This window comes from Lutjanus erythropterus, chromosome 20 (genome assembly GCF_056507025.1).
Source record: "Lutjanus erythropterus isolate fLutEry1 chromosome 20, fLutEry1.hap2, whole genome shotgun sequence".
Classification (NCBI taxonomy): domain Eukaryota; kingdom Metazoa; phylum Chordata; class Actinopteri; order Lutjaniformes; family Lutjanidae; genus Lutjanus; species Lutjanus erythropterus.
The window spans coordinates 32,539,230-32,555,660 of record NC_139336.1 but is presented as its reverse complement, the minus strand read 5'-3'; the positions used below and the strand labels follow the sequence as shown (position 1 = coordinate 32,555,660).

Genomic DNA, 16,431 nt, shown 5'->3' with positions numbered 1-16,431 from the left:
CTACAAATAAAGACATAGATTGATCTATACCACTTGGGCCCAAGTAATTAAGAATTTGTCATAGACAACATTTCACCAAGTTTATAAAGTTTCTTCTCACTCAACAACTCTCAAAGTAGTGCAATTTTTAAATGAAGTCTGGGGTTACTAGTGTGTTCACATACATCTGCTGCTTATCCTGGCAAGTAAACACGTCATCTGCATTACAGTGAGCCAAATGATGGACTTCAGTTAAAGTACAGCAGCACAACAACTGGACGACAGTTAAGTAGGCGGTTTTTCGGTGAGGACACGTTCGTGTTCACACTGCTAAAATAACGTGGTCACACGGAGCCTAGACCACCTCCTGATGTGTACTCAGAGCTGATTGGATCAACAAAGATGCATGTTAATACTGGGTCTGAACATACAAAGACCTTAATAACCACTTCAGTTTGCTGCAACATCACAGCTTTTTTTTTTTTTTTTTTTTTTTAAACACAATACAACACAGGTTAATTATTTAGATCTCACAAAGTTTTCACTTGTTGGATCAACACTTTGAGTGCAGGTGGAAGTTATTTTAAGGGAAAATGTGTTTTGGGGGAAATTCTTAACAGAGAATTGATGTGGAATAGAAAGCTTCTGCTGAGCAGAGATGACAAGTTTAATATACATTATGTCACAACACAAACAAGATGTGATTAGGTACTTCTCCATTAGATATTCATTTATATCTTTGTGTGTCTTTCGTGACTTTACAGTGTGATTGCCAGCCTCAGTTAAACTGATTTAATGTACTGCTGAATGCATTTGATTAAAATGAAGTTATTTTCTAAATTACTGTAGTCTGTGTTTTATTTTATGGTTCAAATAACAAAGTAAATAACATTTCTTAGAAGGTTTAATTAAGGTTCAAGCCAGGAGAAACACAGTGGAGTGATATGGACTGGACATTTATCCGTCCAGATTGTTCATTCTTTGTACATTTTAAACATTTAACACCAGCATCTCTTTCCAGAAAGCACTGCCAGTAAGTTCTACCACATTAAGAAAATAACTCCTACATGAAATTGCTTGAAACAAGGATTATCTGTCGATTATCTTGAGTAAGCAGGTCATGCAAATGCAGTCTAGTTCCATTCTATTGGCCATTATCTCCAAAACTCTGCACCTCACACTGAAACCATCGAGATGGATAAACAAAACTACAGGAGGTGAATTGTCCTTTTAAGACAATGAATAAAATGTGCATTTTAATTCTTCAGTTTTTATTGTCTGTGCAGTTGAGGACAGCTGTATTCAAACTATAGCAGGTTACCAAAACATATTCAGAAACCAAAAACTGCAGGTGCTCTTCTGAAGTAATGTGAAACTGTTATTTGAACCCAACAGGAAAAGATTGTAAATCGTAAGTTCAATTAAAGCCAACAGTTCCTGAGAGCACAAACAGTCACAACACAACTGTTCTCTCATGTGTTTTGTTTCTTTCTTTGACCGACAGAAAACATTTCATGTATCATAAATCTTAAGCTCAGCTGCAGGAAGTGAATCAGATTCTCACCACATGCTTCATGTAATCATTGTAATCATTTTATTTTAATAAAGATTATTCAGAGCAGATACATTAGAAATGAAATAATATGGATTCTGTTCTCTCATTATCTCAGCTCACATTTGCACATTTGAATTTGACAAACTTGCATTTTCTTCTTGTATCAAAGTTGTTACACGTCCTCATTCATCCGTTTTGTTTTTGTTTGTGGTCCAACAGCCCATTTAATCCAGAGACCGTACAGTTTATATTTGTCTCACTCGGGCCGACGCCGCAGATAAACACCGTCCTCCTGTTGAAAGTCTCTGAGTCGTCCAAACATCCAGAACTGATTCACAGTCACAGCGTCCTGCAGCTGCAGCTACGACTGGCTTGATTTGCCTTTTCTCTTCCTCCCTCCGGTGTATCTGAAACTCTTGAGTGGATTCTTCCCCTTGATGTTTTTCTACAAGACATAAAATCAATTATTATAGCCAATATCTGATAAATCATTTCATTTAACTTTGTGCATTTTTGTTTTAATGTGCAGTTTAGATTTTATTATTTGCATCAACAGAAACTGGGACTTGAAGGAAAGAGTTTGACCTTTGATCACTGGATATGGGGGCTGCAACATTACTGATCAATCTATGGACTATTTTCCCATTTATCTGATTGATTGTTTTGTCTATAAGAAATTTATAATCACTATCAATTGTATCTATAAGTGGATGGGTCTCCTTGATTCCTGAAAAAACATATTTTGACCCCCTTTTAATGGAACCTGCAAACTCATCAAACTTTTCCACGTTTTCCTGAATCTCACCTTAAAACTGCTTGTAGCGACTCCTTCTGGTTTTGGTTTCTCCTTCCTCCTCTTCCTCCTCTTCGCTGACAGACTCACGACACCCCTCAGTGTCTCTGGAACTGGAGGAAGTCGGAGGAAATGAGTTACTAATGACGGACGTCTCTGTAACCATGATGTCGGCTAAACGGCACAGAACAGTGAGGCGGTGCGCAAACTCAATACGGTACACAATGCCACTGTAATGCAGCTCCAGGAGCGTGTGTGTGTGTGTGTGTGTGTGTGTCTTACTCAGGTACTCAGGCACGTTCTTCATGTGTGGTTGGATGACAGCTGGATGGAGGTCTTTGTCGTGTCTCAGCAGCTGCAGATCTCTGGGGTTGTCCTCAAAATACGTCTGAGCGAAGCAGAAACATCCGATCACAACATGTCGGCTCTGTTTAACGTCTCCGTGGAGGAGCGACCGTCACTCACCTTGAGTTTTTCTGAGTTGAGCAGCTCCTGTTTGATCTCCTTCAGTCTGGCCTCCCTCACTGCCTGCTTTGTCACCGAACGCATCGCGTCCTGGAGACAAACAAAATACAGATTCATCAGTTACACTTTTCTAGCCTGTAGCAACAGAAGAGATGAGTAAAGGTAAACTCGAGTGTTCTGGGGCTGCAACTAACAACTATTTTCATAGTCAATTAATCTTTTGATTATTTTCTGATTGATCTATAAAATGTTGGAAAACTGTGAAAAAAGTCAAAAACGTCCTCCAGTTTTGTCCGCAGTCTATTGTTGGAGACGAGTAAAGAAACCAGAAAATATTCACATTTAAGAAGCTGAAATCAGAGACTTGTGACTTTTTGACTCAAACCAATGAATTGATTGTCAAAATAATTAGCGATTAATTTAATAATCATTGCTTGATTAATTGTTGCAGCTCTAAACTCTTTCTTTGTTTTGACACTTGACACTTGAGATGATGAGGACACTCACCCTGCACCGGTACCTGAAGCCTTCGATTTCTTCCATCTTAAACTGGTACGGTTTCAGAACAGAATCAGCATGATCTAAAAAACAAACGTCTCATATTAATAAACACATTAATGTCAGAAGCAAGTCTCCTCTTGTATCCTCTGTAAGGGTTCAACTATCTGCATTTATCTTTGTCTAAAAACACATTGGGTAAAATAGTTTTATATTTTTTTATGTGATGAAATGATGGGATGTAAAAATTATTCAAGGGCTGCTCCTTTCTCCCTCTGAGTTCTGACTTGTTTGGGAAGCTTTTTTCCAGTTTTTCATGGACTTAACACCAATAAACTAAACTAAAATGCCACTAAAAGTCATTTTAGTCACATAATCAAAGACTAGAACTGCATTAAAAGTTACCTCCTGTGAGAGCCTCCTCCACCGCTGACAGCAGACCGAGCTCAGTGTGAGAGATGAAGGACAGAGCAGTGCCGGGCTTGTCGGCTCTCGCCGTCCTGCAAAATAAAAAACAAGACCGCGTCGGGCTTTGATTCTCAGAGATAAAGGACCGCGCAACAGAATAAACGAAAAGACCCCGAGGCTGAACCAGAATTCAAGAATAAACGTGAAGTGAATGAAAGCGAGATCAAACCGAACTGTCTGAAGTTCTCACCTTCCGACTCGATGGATGTATGATTCTACAGTTGTGGGAAAATCAAAGTTGATGACGTTGGAAATGTTTTGGAAGTCCACACCTCTGGAGACTCCGTACTCTTTGTCCTTTGTCCTTTAAACACATCAACCAGACATCAACGTTAATACGTGATCACAGGAACATTTTAGAAGTCCAACTGTTTTCACTTGTAAGTGATGTAAGATTTGGCTCATTGTAACCTGCAGCACACGTTTGTTGCATCTCAAAAGTGAGCTGCAGGTTACATTGAATTTGCTGCATTAGGTCCTGATTTACTCGAGTCCCAGTGAATTACTGGGATAACTTTCCAAGAACTGCTGGTGATTTTCATTACATTCAGCTACATTCAGGAGCAGTACAGTAAATGTGCCTGGTTATATTCCACCACTGCTCTTAGGTGTCTTCACTTCATCATGGTCTAAACACCGTGATTCTGCATTTCATGAAACATCTCGTTTGACCCACTTTGCTCCTTTCTCCGTCTTCTTCTTCTTCCCTTTGCCTGCAGGCTGCTGTGCGGCGGTGGGGTCGGCCAAACTCTGCTCATCTGCAGCGATGATGTAGTCGTAAAATCCCTGATTAAACTGAGTGATGATGTGACACCTGCAGGGGAAAAAAAAACGTCAGTATGAGCAGAAGAGAAGGGGATTAAAGGGATATTTTCAATGCTTTCACTGGGAAACTGAAATCGCTCTCACCAAACCAACCAAACTTCTTTGAAAAAATTTCTAATATAAGCTTGCAGAACACAGGAGATCCTGGTCTAGCGATCTGTTAGTTTGTTTGTGTTATTGTGTGACTCTGATAAATCCGAACTAACCTTTTAAAACCCTGAAGTCACACAATAATGCAAACACACTAAAAGATCGACGATCTGTGACTCCAGTGTTCTGCAAGGAAAAATGACTGTTTTGTCAATGGAGTTTGGTTGAGCGAGAGTCATTTGGTATAGTGGTGAAAATAAAAATAATGGCATACACTTGGATATGGATAAGTAACTCATACAATCCCACTTCAAAAAATACAAACTATCATTTAAAAATCACAAAACGGAACAGGCTCGTCTGTAGCAGGAGGTCAGAGGTCGTCTGTCCTCCTCTCACCTGGACTGGACGGGCAGCTCAGAGTTGAGGACGCAGGCAGGAATCCCAAACTGTTCCAGGAAGAGTTTGAGTCTGTAGCATCTGTCCACGGCGCCAACAAACACCAGCGTCTTCCCCTGGACGAGCCGCAGCCTCAGCAGCGTGTAGATGAGCAGGAACTTGTCCTCCTCGTCACACCTGATGCTGTACTGCTGCAGCTGGCTGCTGTCCGGCAGCTGAGAGCCCTGAAGCTTCAGGATCACCTGAGAGGACACACAGACACAGGTGTGAGACACCATACATCCACCTGTGCAATGTCTTTAATGTGTTACCGCAGGTTTTATTATGATCAGTGTCCAGAAACACTGTTCCACTGTTGAGACACAAACGATCAGAGCTGCAACAAGAAGTTGATTAACTGATCAACCGATCAACTGGCAAACATTCACCAAGTATTTTTATAATCAATTAATCATTTTTTAAATAAAATTTCATGGAAAAAATGCTGTTTTCAGCCTCTCAGATATGGAGATTTACTGCTTTTTTTTCTGTTTTATATCATATTAAACTGAATATCTTTGAGTTTTTGACAAAAGAAGGCGTTTAAAAACATCATCCTGGAATGTGACAAACTGAGACATTTTTCATTATTTTCTGACATTTTATAAACCAAATGATAAATCAATAAACCTCTGAAAAATAACAGAAGACACAAATAATCGTTAAATATAAAAGCGGAAATTTGTTTCTACATCGCTTCCTGCATGAAGCTCAAAGTATATTAAACATAGAACAGTTTTGACATTTTATAGAAACAAGAAACAAAATAATCAACAGATTAATCAATTAATCAATAATAATAATAATCGTTAGCTCTACAGACGACTGTTCTAAGACCATGAATGTGAAGATGATGTTACCGGGTTGTGCAGCAGCAGCTCCTTTAAGGCCTGAACGTCCTCAGTGAGAGTAGCAGACATCAGGAACGACTGGTAGATCTTCGGCAAATGACTGTTTAAACAAGAAAAAGTTTTCCACAGAAGTCGTTAATTTCCAGAGAAAAGAAACAATATCTTCATTTCTATGACACTTATAACACAATGTTAAAATGGAAAAGGGGAAGAACGCATAAAATCCACATAACACGTCAAAGCACCACAACAGGAAAATGAAAAGTATTTAATAAACCACATGAATGATCAAAAATGACAAAACCAGATGAGCTCTAGAATCAGGTGAAATCAGGGAAGGTGGTGCGATAAAAGTTTACATTTTAAGTCAGAAATCAAACCCGTGAATTTTTTGAGCTATTCTGCCTCCTGGTGGCCAAAAGTTACAACTAAACTTTAAAGAAAATCGAGAATAAATCTGCATTAGAATAAAAAAAATAAGAATAAAGAATAAAATAAAGAGGAATAAAAAAAAAAAAAATCCAGGTTGGCTCTTCAAGGAAAAACAACAACAGGGAAACATATAATGGAAAAATTAAGGGACAAAAAAAAATTACATGACATCATTATTTTACATATTTAGTCTTTATTATGGCACTTCAATGACTCCACAGACCAGGACTCCTAAAATCAGTCTGAAGGGTCACCAAACCATAAAAAAAAAATTAGCTGACTGACTTTATTTTCATGCAGAATATTTTCACCTCTTCTAAAAATCCTTCAAATGAGACAATCTGAGAAGGAAATAATTTTCATGTCCACACTGACTCATTGTAAGGAGTCACATGTGGGAAATGAACCAGAAAGGTTGGGGACCACAGCTTAAACTCTTCACTAAATGTAATAATAATTGAAATATCTCACGGTGTTAAACTGTGTGCAGCTGCCTGAGGTGAGTGAATCAACTTCCTCAAACAAAATGACAATCGATCAATCAATTCTCACCACAAAAGTTTCTTCAGATCCGCCTCAAAGCCAAAAGAGAAGAGCAGGTCGGCCTCGTCTACGACCAGCATCTCGAGGGACGAATGCAGGAACAGGTTCTGGGCGTTGAGGTGTGCGAGCACGCGGGACGGCGTCCCCACGACCACGTCAGGCTTCTCCATTAAGATAGGCCTGTTCACACACAACAGAGAACATCATCAACCACAAACTTCATCATTTTAACGTTTAACATTTTTATGACCTGCAGAATTAAACTCTGGTGATGTGAAAACATTTAAATTACAAAAACATATTGATTTCACTCAACAAAAGCAGTTTTTAGTGCGTGAAACATGAATACAGACGACATGATGTGTCATTTATACAAACCTCTGTGCCGACAGGTCAGCTTTCCCGGAGATGTCGGCCACTCGGACGTCCCTCGAGCAGTACGCCGTTAACTGTCTGATCATGGTCTGGACCTGCTGACCCAACTCTTTAGTTGGGACCAGGATCAGAGCTCTCACGTCCTGCTCACGGACGCTCTGAGGACACCAAACACAAAGTACACACAGATCAGGAAGATGAAAATGTGATGCGTACAACACATCAGAGAAAATCTCTAATCTCATTATTCTAAGATATTAATAGTAGAAGGAAACAATGAAATAAAAAAGATCAAACAGATAAACAGAAGAAACAGTTTCAGCATCAACATCATGATGTGCACATGTGCAATAGTCACATCGCAGGATAAATGGTTGCAAGTTCTGGACAGATTAATTATTTCCAAATAGTTTTATTCAAGTCATCTGGTGAAAATTCCTGCATTTTCTTCATACTGCAATATAAATCACAGAAAATATCATGCAGCTCTAATCTACAGGCATTACTGAGATTGGATGGTTTAAATACATCTACAAGCTGATGGACAGGTAGATTAAATTAGCTTTTTCTCACCTGTTTGGAGGCCAGGATGCGCTGGATGATGGGTACAGCGTAAGCAGCAGTCTTTCCAGACCCGGTCCGGGCTCGAGCCAGGAGGTCTTTCCCCTCCAGAGCCAAAGGGATGGCCTTCTCCTGGATCAGGGTCGGCTGGAACCAGCCCAGATCTGCAACCGCCTGAATGACGATAATGACAAGATTTCACAGAGCAGAACACGGTCGTGTCGGTCCTGATCACGTCACAGAATTTGATAAGACATTGAAAAGTCGCTGTTATCTTCACGTGGCTGAAGTTAACTCTTTTTACATCCGTTTGATAGGGTGAGACAAAGACTGTGATTAGTTTCTCAATTAATTTATTTATAGTTATTGTTTAAAAATGTCAAAAAATGTTGATCAATGTTTCCCAAAACCTAAGATCACATCCTCAAACGTGTTGTTTTACTCACAACTCAAAAATATTCAGTTTACTGACAGAGAAAAAAAAAATCATTGCTTAATAATTAATTAATTGTTGCAGCTCTAGTATTAACAAAGTATTTTGATAAAGTTTCTCATTATAATGATTTAAAGATTCTCTTGTCTCTATCACATTGTCAGACATGGGTTTCCACAGAATATGGTGGTCTTTTATAAATTACTTCAACCAGACCAGAAACTCATTTATGCACAAATATGAATATGAACATCTTCATTACTAGTTTCACTACAGAAACAGACCTATAGACATCCACCCCTCTTTATTTTTATTTATTTACTTTTATTTTATTTTTATTCAGTGCCATTCTTTATCTTTGTTTAAATTAACTGTTTTATTTTGATCTTCTTCTCATAATGTAAATTTGTAATATCAGACACGTATTGTTTACTTAAAACCTACTTTATTATAAAGATTAGATTTTGTGTGCCCTCTCATGTGAGGTTAAAGGAGCAATAAAAACAATATTAAATGTAAAATGTGTTACATTAAACTGAAACGATCAATCTGTTAAGTTATCAGTGGGAACGTTTCAACCACAAAACAGTTTTCATCACGCCGAGAAGCAGGTAAACTAACCTCCGGATGTAAAAACCGAGTTAATTTCACATTTAGTGCGCAATATTTAACGTGTTTCTTCGCATTAACGTTACATCTGTGCAGGTTTACATACAGGAGCGTGCTAACATGTTAGCTCAGCTGTAGGAACTCGTCTGTGTTTATGTCGAGTTTCTTTCACTTTTCTGTGATTTTTATCTTAAACTGCTGCTTCAGCTTTTCACTAACAGTTTGTTTGTTGTTTGCTAAAAATGTCAAACGGTTTATTACCTTTAAAAGACGGTCGTCTATCCCCATTTCATGAAACTGTACCCGTTCAGCAGCCATCTCTCCTCCTCACTACACTCACACGTGCGTCGCAGGAATTTTACGTCATGTCGCTTTCAGGACCCTCCTCTCAAACTGTGTTCCCAAAACTCCCCTTTCTTTTCTTTTCTTAGTTATTCTTCTTTTAATGTGAATTTATACTTTTGATGTTCATGTATCATCATTCATTTAGAGTTCCGAAAGATATCAAGCAGAGAAGAAAAGAAAACAACGACAGTAGATTATTTAAAAAAAAAAAAAAAAAAAAAAAAAACATGAAAAAATACACAACCAGGGCTAAACATAACAACAATAGGTGAATAAAAACTTTAATGAAACAAAAATAGATAACATTTATCTGCTGAACTTCTTTGCAAAATATCGTGTTAATCAAAATTTAATTTGATCTCTGAGACCCTGAAACAGGTGTCTTGAGGAAATAAAGGAATAAATAGATGTGTTTTTACTGTTTTGTCTTATTTTTTCTATGTTTTAGTGTCTTTTGCTTGTGTCATATTTATACTTCAATTTTAACTTAGTTTTTCTTGCCTCTGTTTGGCCTGGTTTTGTTGCAGTCTGTTGTTATTTTGCCTTCTGCTCTTTTGTTTTTGTTTTTAAAGGTGTTTTATAAATAGTTATTATACATTTAGTTAGTGGAGTAAGAAATATAATATTTGCCTGGAAGTAACAATGTGCACTTAAGCACAGTACCTGAGTAAATGTACTTAGTTACATTCCACCACAGCTGAATGGACCTTTTGTTTTCTCCATTTAAAAAAAATGACGTATTTTGACCAGAAGATGGCGCCAAACGTCACCAGCGACTGAAACCCCGCCGTCATATAAACCATCTTTAAACATTTAAACATAAAAACATCCAGAATGAGTGAAACAACAGACAGGAAGCAGCGGTGAAGCTCTTCATGCTGCACCAGTGAACACAGCAGCCTTCATGTCGCTTTAAAACCGTGAGCCGCCATGTTTGTGGAGTCATGTGTCTTGATGAGGACTTGTTGAGAAGGAGAAGATGGTGAAGCGGCGGGTGGAGGAGGAGGAGGAGGAGGAGGAGGAGGTGAAGATGTCTGGTGGATGCAGCAGCTCAGCCTCAGCAGCAGCATCATCTCGTCCATCCTCCCTCCACAGCAAATAAATGAGTCAACATGGCCGCGGAGCAGCTCGTCCTGTAGCACCACCGAGACACGGAATAAAACAACACACAGGTAAATAAATCACATGGAGGAAACACTCGGCCTCCATGTTTTTATCTCACATTTTATTGAATAGTTGCCTCAGTTACAGAGAGAGACACCAAAACAAAGCCACAGGTAATTTATTATATAATAAACAAATGATGGAGGCTGTGAGCATCTTTTATTCTCTTTTATTCCAGTCATTTTGTTATTCTTCATGAGTGAAATCGTTTTTATTATGTTGTGTTTTTTTTATGTTTCTCTTGTTTTCCCAGATTAAATGGCGTTCATGTCCCGGTTCTCCCGGTCCCGGAGCAGCTCCAGGTCTCCGAACCGAAAAGACTCTGAACGCGTCTCCCCGATCCTGACGGTGTCTGAGCTGGAGAGGCTGCTGTGTACCGGAAAAACAGCCTGTAACCATGCAGACGAAGTGTGGCCGCGGCTGTATATAGGAGATCAGTGAGTTTACATAACCCTCAGCTGTAATACTTCATAATAAGAAGAAATGTACTCAGATTTTTTTTTTTTTTTTTTTAGAAATACTCGATTACAAGTAAAACTCCTGTATTGAAAACTAAAACACATCAACCTAGTATTTTTCTACTGTAGGAACTTTCAAAAACCATAAAAAACACTCACAACAGGTAGCATTACAGTGCAGTGTCACTATTTGTAAAAGTAGGGGAGACTGGGGACAGTTGCAACAATTTCTGCATTTCTCTCAGTTGCTCAGAGACCAGGCCAACCAAATTTTTATATATTCAATTTACACTTCTTTGCTAATTACCCATGACATTTAAAGATGATTACATGTGACATATTGTTTGCAATATTAATTTGAATTAAAGAAGTAAGGTGTTGCAACTGACCCCGCCTCTGGGAACAGCAACAAGTTACAGCTTTGGACACAAATGCAGACAATGGAGGCAGACGGGAGCAGCTCAGTGACATTTAGCAAACAAAAACGAAGGCGTACGTGAACGTGAGGCAAACAAAGCAAGGTAAAACCAAACAAAACCAAATAAAATCTCCCATCCACCCAGCGTTTGGGAGCGACTGCGACACGAAATCTCAGTTTCCTGTCACTGCAAACTGCTCCACATTTATCGGTTGGGTGTTGAATGTGTGCGTTTTTGGCAACATTACATGTAAAAGAGAATGAGTCATCTTTACAGTGTGAACAGAATGTACAGTAGAGAAAAACAGCGAGCGTCAGACCTGCTGCAGGAGAAGCTTCACAGTGAATGTGGATGTAGCAGGATGGAACAGACGGCAGCAGTCCTGTCTTGTGTTTTTGAAGGTACTTCAAACAGCTTTGACAATAGAATCTGCACAACATGTGCAAATATGCAGAGTTTCGGTTGAGTTTGAGTGAGAAAAGACTGCATGAAATCTGAATTAAATCAAAATGAATGCATTTTGTGTGAAAGCAGTGAAAAGTGATCCAGAGTTTCGTCCACATTAGCTGCTGCTGAGTTGACTCAACAATGATCGCACGATTACCTGAGGCAACTAAAACGACAGCTTACTTGTCTGACCGGTCAAGTGGGGTTTTTCACTTTTTTTCTGACGTTCTATAGACGTTGCAGTTAAGGCTGCACACTTTGCAACGAAATCCCACTATGGCCAGGTGCAATATCCAAATCTCAGAACCAGAACCAAATCACTTTTTTATTTTTATTTTTTTTGAAAAAGGAGAAATGTGTGAGAAAACAGCATTATGGTTTAATGTTTTTTTTTACATTTGAACATGAAAATTGGGCAAAACCAGTCATCATGCAATTACAATTTCAGGAAAAATAATTGCAATATGACTTTTTTACCAAATTGTGCAGCCCCAGTCACAGACCTAGATTAAACATAGCATTAACTTTAGCCTTTGCTGCTATTTCTAACAAAAATGAAACAATTTGTAGTAAAAATTTACTTTGTGCAAAAAGATTTCTGAACAACTTGCCAAACCCCCAAAAACATTCATGCTGAACCCTCAAATGTGAACTATTGAAACGTGTGTCAGCAATTGTAGAAAAACATGTAATATACACATATAGACATAAAATACATTTGTGTAAGTTGTATAATAATATAACACCATGAAACAGAGCCTTTCTGCTGGACGAGTACTTTTACTTTTGATACTTTAAGTACATTTTACTGTTAATTCTTCTGTACTCTGAAGTGGGATTTTCAGTGCAGGACTTTTAATTGTAATTGAGTATTTTTAAACTGTTGTATTGGTACTTGTCCTTCAGATATATATGTGTATTCATTAACCACCTTCATAACAGCGAATGAAATTGTTTGCATCAAACTGTTGGTCAAATGCAAACCTCTGCATGTTTCTCTATGACTGAACTGCCTTTCTTTATGTCACTACAGTCTCTTTAATTTAACACACGCATCATCCTGACATGCAGAGAAGTGAAAAATAGGATTGACTGGCCGATAATGAGCTGCGAAACTCTCTTCTCCTCTGCAGAGATATTGCATCAGACCGGCGGGAGCTGGCCAAACTTGGCATCACACACATCCTCAACTGTGCCCAGAGCAAGTGGCGAGGCGGGGCCGAGTATTACGCCGGGATGAACATCACCTATCACGGCATCGAGGCTCACGACTCGCCAACCTTTGACATGAGTGTCAACTTCTATCCTGCTGCTGAGTTCATCCACAAAGCCCTCACAAGTGGAGGTTAGTCTGCAAATATTTCTGTGTGTAGATCACACTTATATACGCATGAATTACATCCTTTGTAACCCTTAAACAACATCATGTTGACAAATCTGTAGCCACAGGATTTAAAAAAATACTTTGGCCATAAATCCAAAAAAATGGTAATTAATTGCTTTTCATTTTATTAATTCATTTATAGCATCTCACAATTGCTTTGGCTTGAATTGGCCTCAAAATCTCACATAAGACCATAAAATAAAGTTAGGAGATTAGGAGATACATCATGCATTGAGTTTATCAGAGCATCACAATATTGTACACATATTTAATATTTTTTTGCATTTAAAAAAAAAAGGTTGTTATAAAATAATCTGGTTAAACTGCAAGGATTGCTAGAAAATTTATTAGATTATTATACAACTCAAATTTAATTATAAAATTGTCGTACAGTAAGCAATTTATGCATGTCAGTATTTGAAATTATGCAGATCAACAAAGATTCTTAAAAACTTTCTTAAAAACACAGTAAATCTTCTGTATGTATCAACAATGCTGGAAAGTTCATTTTAAAAATTGTTTCTTTTTCCTTTTGTTTCTTTCCTCCGGTCAGTGAAGTAATTAACCGTTATGTTTCAATGCTGCTCATGTGGTAAAAATGGTAAAAAATAAGTAGAAATGTTTGCAAATGTAATGGGGAAAGAGGAGGAAGTGGGGAAAGGAAAAGGGGAAGAAGGTTTTTTTAGAAGAGGAAGGGAAAGGGTTCTTTTAAAGTCGGCTGGTGAGCTGCAGTGAAGCAACCGAGGTCGACACAAAGACTTGAAGCAGGAGGAGCACAGAAGGGCAGGTTATTAAAATGCTACACAAAAACTAGTGCTTGTTCCGTTAGCTCAATGCTAACACATAATGGAAATTCCCATTGATGTGCTAACAAAAAAATTATAACAAATTATACATTTTAGATGTTTAATCTTGAAGGAAAACTCAAAAATACGATTTTTTGTGTGTGTGTGTGTGTGTGTGTGTGTGTGTGTAGGTAAGGTGCTGGTCCACTGCACTGTGGGAGTGAGCCGTTCAGCCACTCTGGTGCTGGCCTACCTGATGATCAGACAGAACCTGACACTGGTGGAGGCCATCAAGACGGTGAAGGACCACCGAGGCGTCATCCCGAACAGGGGTTTCCTCCGCCAGCTCAACGGCCTGGACGGCATCCTGAGAGAGAGCCGCAAGACGTCACAGCAGAGCTGAAGGACCCGCCTCGCCCCTCAACGCTCGGACAAACCACCGAAGGTAGCAGCTGGTCTGGTTACACTGAGGGAGGTAACGGGACCAAGTTAGGAGTCACGATGGATCTGTAGCAGCTGGTGCTGATATCTTCAGACTGAATTCATTTTTATTTGTGCTGGTTTGTTTTACTTGTGTTTAGTCTTTGAGTGTCTGAAACAGCGTGAACACTGGATGGTGAAACTCTCCAGTGAAGCCCATTTCATAGAGGATGTGGAAGGTGACCTACCTACGTATATTTAATGTCAGAGGTGAGTCTCAGCCCATTTAAGAGGAATTTATTTCAGTCAAGTCTGGTTTCCTCAAAGGGATTTACCATCTGTACAGGATGTGACAGCCTCTATCCTTAAGTGCTTGATTCCACGGGACAGGGCTGCGTCACGTTCCGGCTGTACCACCGCCACCGGAGCTGATCGCGGCCATTCTGCACAGAATACTTATCAAGTCTGGTTTTGACAGCTGCCGGGTCAAGCTGCACAGAGCAGATCGTGCCAGGCGGGAAGTCAGACATAGGTGTAGCAAGGAGAATTTTCAAAATAAAGTTTGTGCAGAAGCTTGATCATGAAAGCAAGACAAAAAATAAACTATTTAACTACATGGCCTACTTACCCATGGTCATGCCCGCTAACCCTCACACTTTCTAAGTTTCTTAAGGAAAGTTTTAAAGGAAAGGGGCGTGAATTTTGTAAAATCTGCAGCCTAAATAGTCTTTTAGGAGCAGGGGTAAAAAATAGATGAATGAATGAAAACTAAATAATATTGCCAGAGATTTATTCAAGTCCTCTCTAGAAGGACAAATCATTCCATAGTCTTTCCTGAGAATTAAGAGTAAAATTAATACTGTACTTTTCTTGAAAAGTCACCAGAATGCAGAAAACAAAGTCTCTGAAACTCAAATTTTTTGGGCATCGAAATCCTCCCTGTTTTTGAGGTCTCAAGTTTGGCAAGTACGATCCATTGTAGAAGCAAAAAAATACAGAAATAAATGACCAAATCAATAAAATCTGAGTAATTCAACAAAATCGTTGTGGCAAAATGCTCCGTTTTTGAAACGCTCCTGCTGGGGAATGATACCCTGTCGAGGACAGATCAAAATTGCGTTGTAGCCTGGATGTGCCCAGTGGAATCCAGGTGTAAGGGACGAGTCACCTGTAGGGTTGAAGTAAATCCATATCTTCGATCAGTAGCAAACATAGACTGTGTAAAAGAAATGGACGTGGCCAATGCTTCGTGACGTAGTGAAGCCAATGCAGAAGTGCCTTAAACCTGCATTCTTTCTAATTACCAGCAGGGAGTTGGAAAAGTAAGTGCGATTGTAAGCTTATGAGAAAATTACCCTACTTCTCTCTTGATTTATAAGCTCCATAAACAGTTTTGATTCACTAATCGTTAGCTACTGTTAGCAAACCCTCTCGTTAGCTGGTAGGTACGTTAGCTACTACTACAGAGGGTATTGTTAAAATTAGGACAATTAAACAGTTATTCTAAAGTTAGGAAAGTTTATTTAGGTTTTTGGGAAGTTTGGGTGTTTGTGTAATACACTTTTCCTATCTTAAGTTAGGAATAGGAACATTTACTTAGGAACTGTTTATCTGGAAAACCAAAATTATCTGCAAGTTACGAAGTTTCTGTTTTACAGCCCCAGGTGCAATCAGGGTCATGGGCTCACCTCTCACTCCAAAAAACCAAGATAGCGAAGGCCAAAATGTCACACTCAAGGCTATAAAACGATAGTCCACGGACAGATTGGTGACTTCAAGTTGGCTACGTCCATTTCTTTCATACAGTCTATGGAAGGAAGCCATCTTGACAGTGATAACGGAGAGCGGAAAGAAAGTTGTAGCTGTTGAGGTGTTACACGAGTTTATTTAACCTCCAATATTGGAGCATAAAGTGCTACATAAAAAAGGAGCGTTTTTCAGTCAGTTACGAGACAGTAGTCAATGGTACCATATTTTTAGATTAAAGTGTGTGAAAGTATTGTCCCGTTAGCAACCCAGCTAATGGTAAACTGACAGTAAGCAAGCTTCAGTAAACCCCTTCAGTAACAACAACTAACATTATTGTGACTGACT

General features: G+C 38.9%; 2 protein-coding genes across 2 annotated transcripts; one reads left to right on the top strand and one right to left on the bottom strand.

The window, feature by feature from the left end:
* Positions 1-1,562: 1,562 nt before the first annotated feature.
* On the bottom strand, positions 1,563-9,312 carry ddx56 (DEAD (Asp-Glu-Ala-Asp) box helicase 56). The gene is made up of 14 exons (XM_084746586.1): positions 9,177-9,312; positions 7,886-8,047; positions 7,316-7,470; positions 6,947-7,117; positions 5,972-6,062; positions 5,073-5,314; positions 4,435-4,572; positions 3,949-4,062; positions 3,696-3,790; positions 3,300-3,373; positions 2,793-2,882; positions 2,610-2,715; positions 2,340-2,440; positions 1,563-1,979 (listed from the first exon to the last, which is right to left on the bottom strand). The coding sequence occupies exons 1-14, from the start codon at positions 9,231-9,233 to the stop codon at positions 1,896-1,898; spliced, it is 1,680 nt and encodes a 559-aa protein (XP_084602712.1). The 5' UTR covers positions 9,234-9,312; the 3' UTR covers positions 1,563-1,895.
* Positions 9,313-10,294: 982 nt separating this feature from the next.
* dusp26 (dual specificity phosphatase 26) lies at positions 10,295-16,060 on the top strand. The gene is made up of 4 exons (XM_084746585.1): positions 10,295-10,432; positions 10,678-10,861; positions 12,882-13,093; positions 14,109-16,060. Exons 2-4 carry the CDS (start codon positions 10,683-10,685, stop codon positions 14,318-14,320), a joined length of 603 nt encoding a protein of 200 aa, XP_084602711.1. The 5' UTR covers positions 10,295-10,432; positions 10,678-10,682; the 3' UTR covers positions 14,321-16,060.
* Positions 16,061-16,431: the final 371 nt, after the last annotated feature.

Coding starts and splice junctions, on each gene's coding strand:
- ddx56 (XM_084746586.1), bottom strand. CDS start 9,233: ATGGCTGCTGAACGGGTACAGTTTCATGAAATGGGGATAGACGACCGT. Junction 3,791..3,948: donor TACATCCATCGAGTCGGAAG/GTGAGAACTTCA, acceptor TTTATTTTGCAG/GACGGCGAGAGCCGACAAGC. Junction 2,883..3,299: donor GCTTCAGGTACCGGTGCAGG/GTGAGTGTCCTC, acceptor GTTTGTCTCCAG/GACGCGATGCGTTCGGTGAC.
- dusp26 (XM_084746585.1), top strand. CDS start 10,683: ATGGCGTTCATGTCCCGGTTCTCCCGGTCCCGGAGCAGCTCCAGGTCT. Junction 10,862..12,881: donor CGGCTGTATATAGGAGATCA/GTGAGTTTACAT, acceptor TCTCCTCTGCAG/AGATATTGCATCAGACCGGC. Junction 13,094..14,108: donor CAAAGCCCTCACAAGTGGAG/GTTAGTCTGCAA, acceptor GTGTGTGTGTAG/GTAAGGTGCTGGTCCACTGC.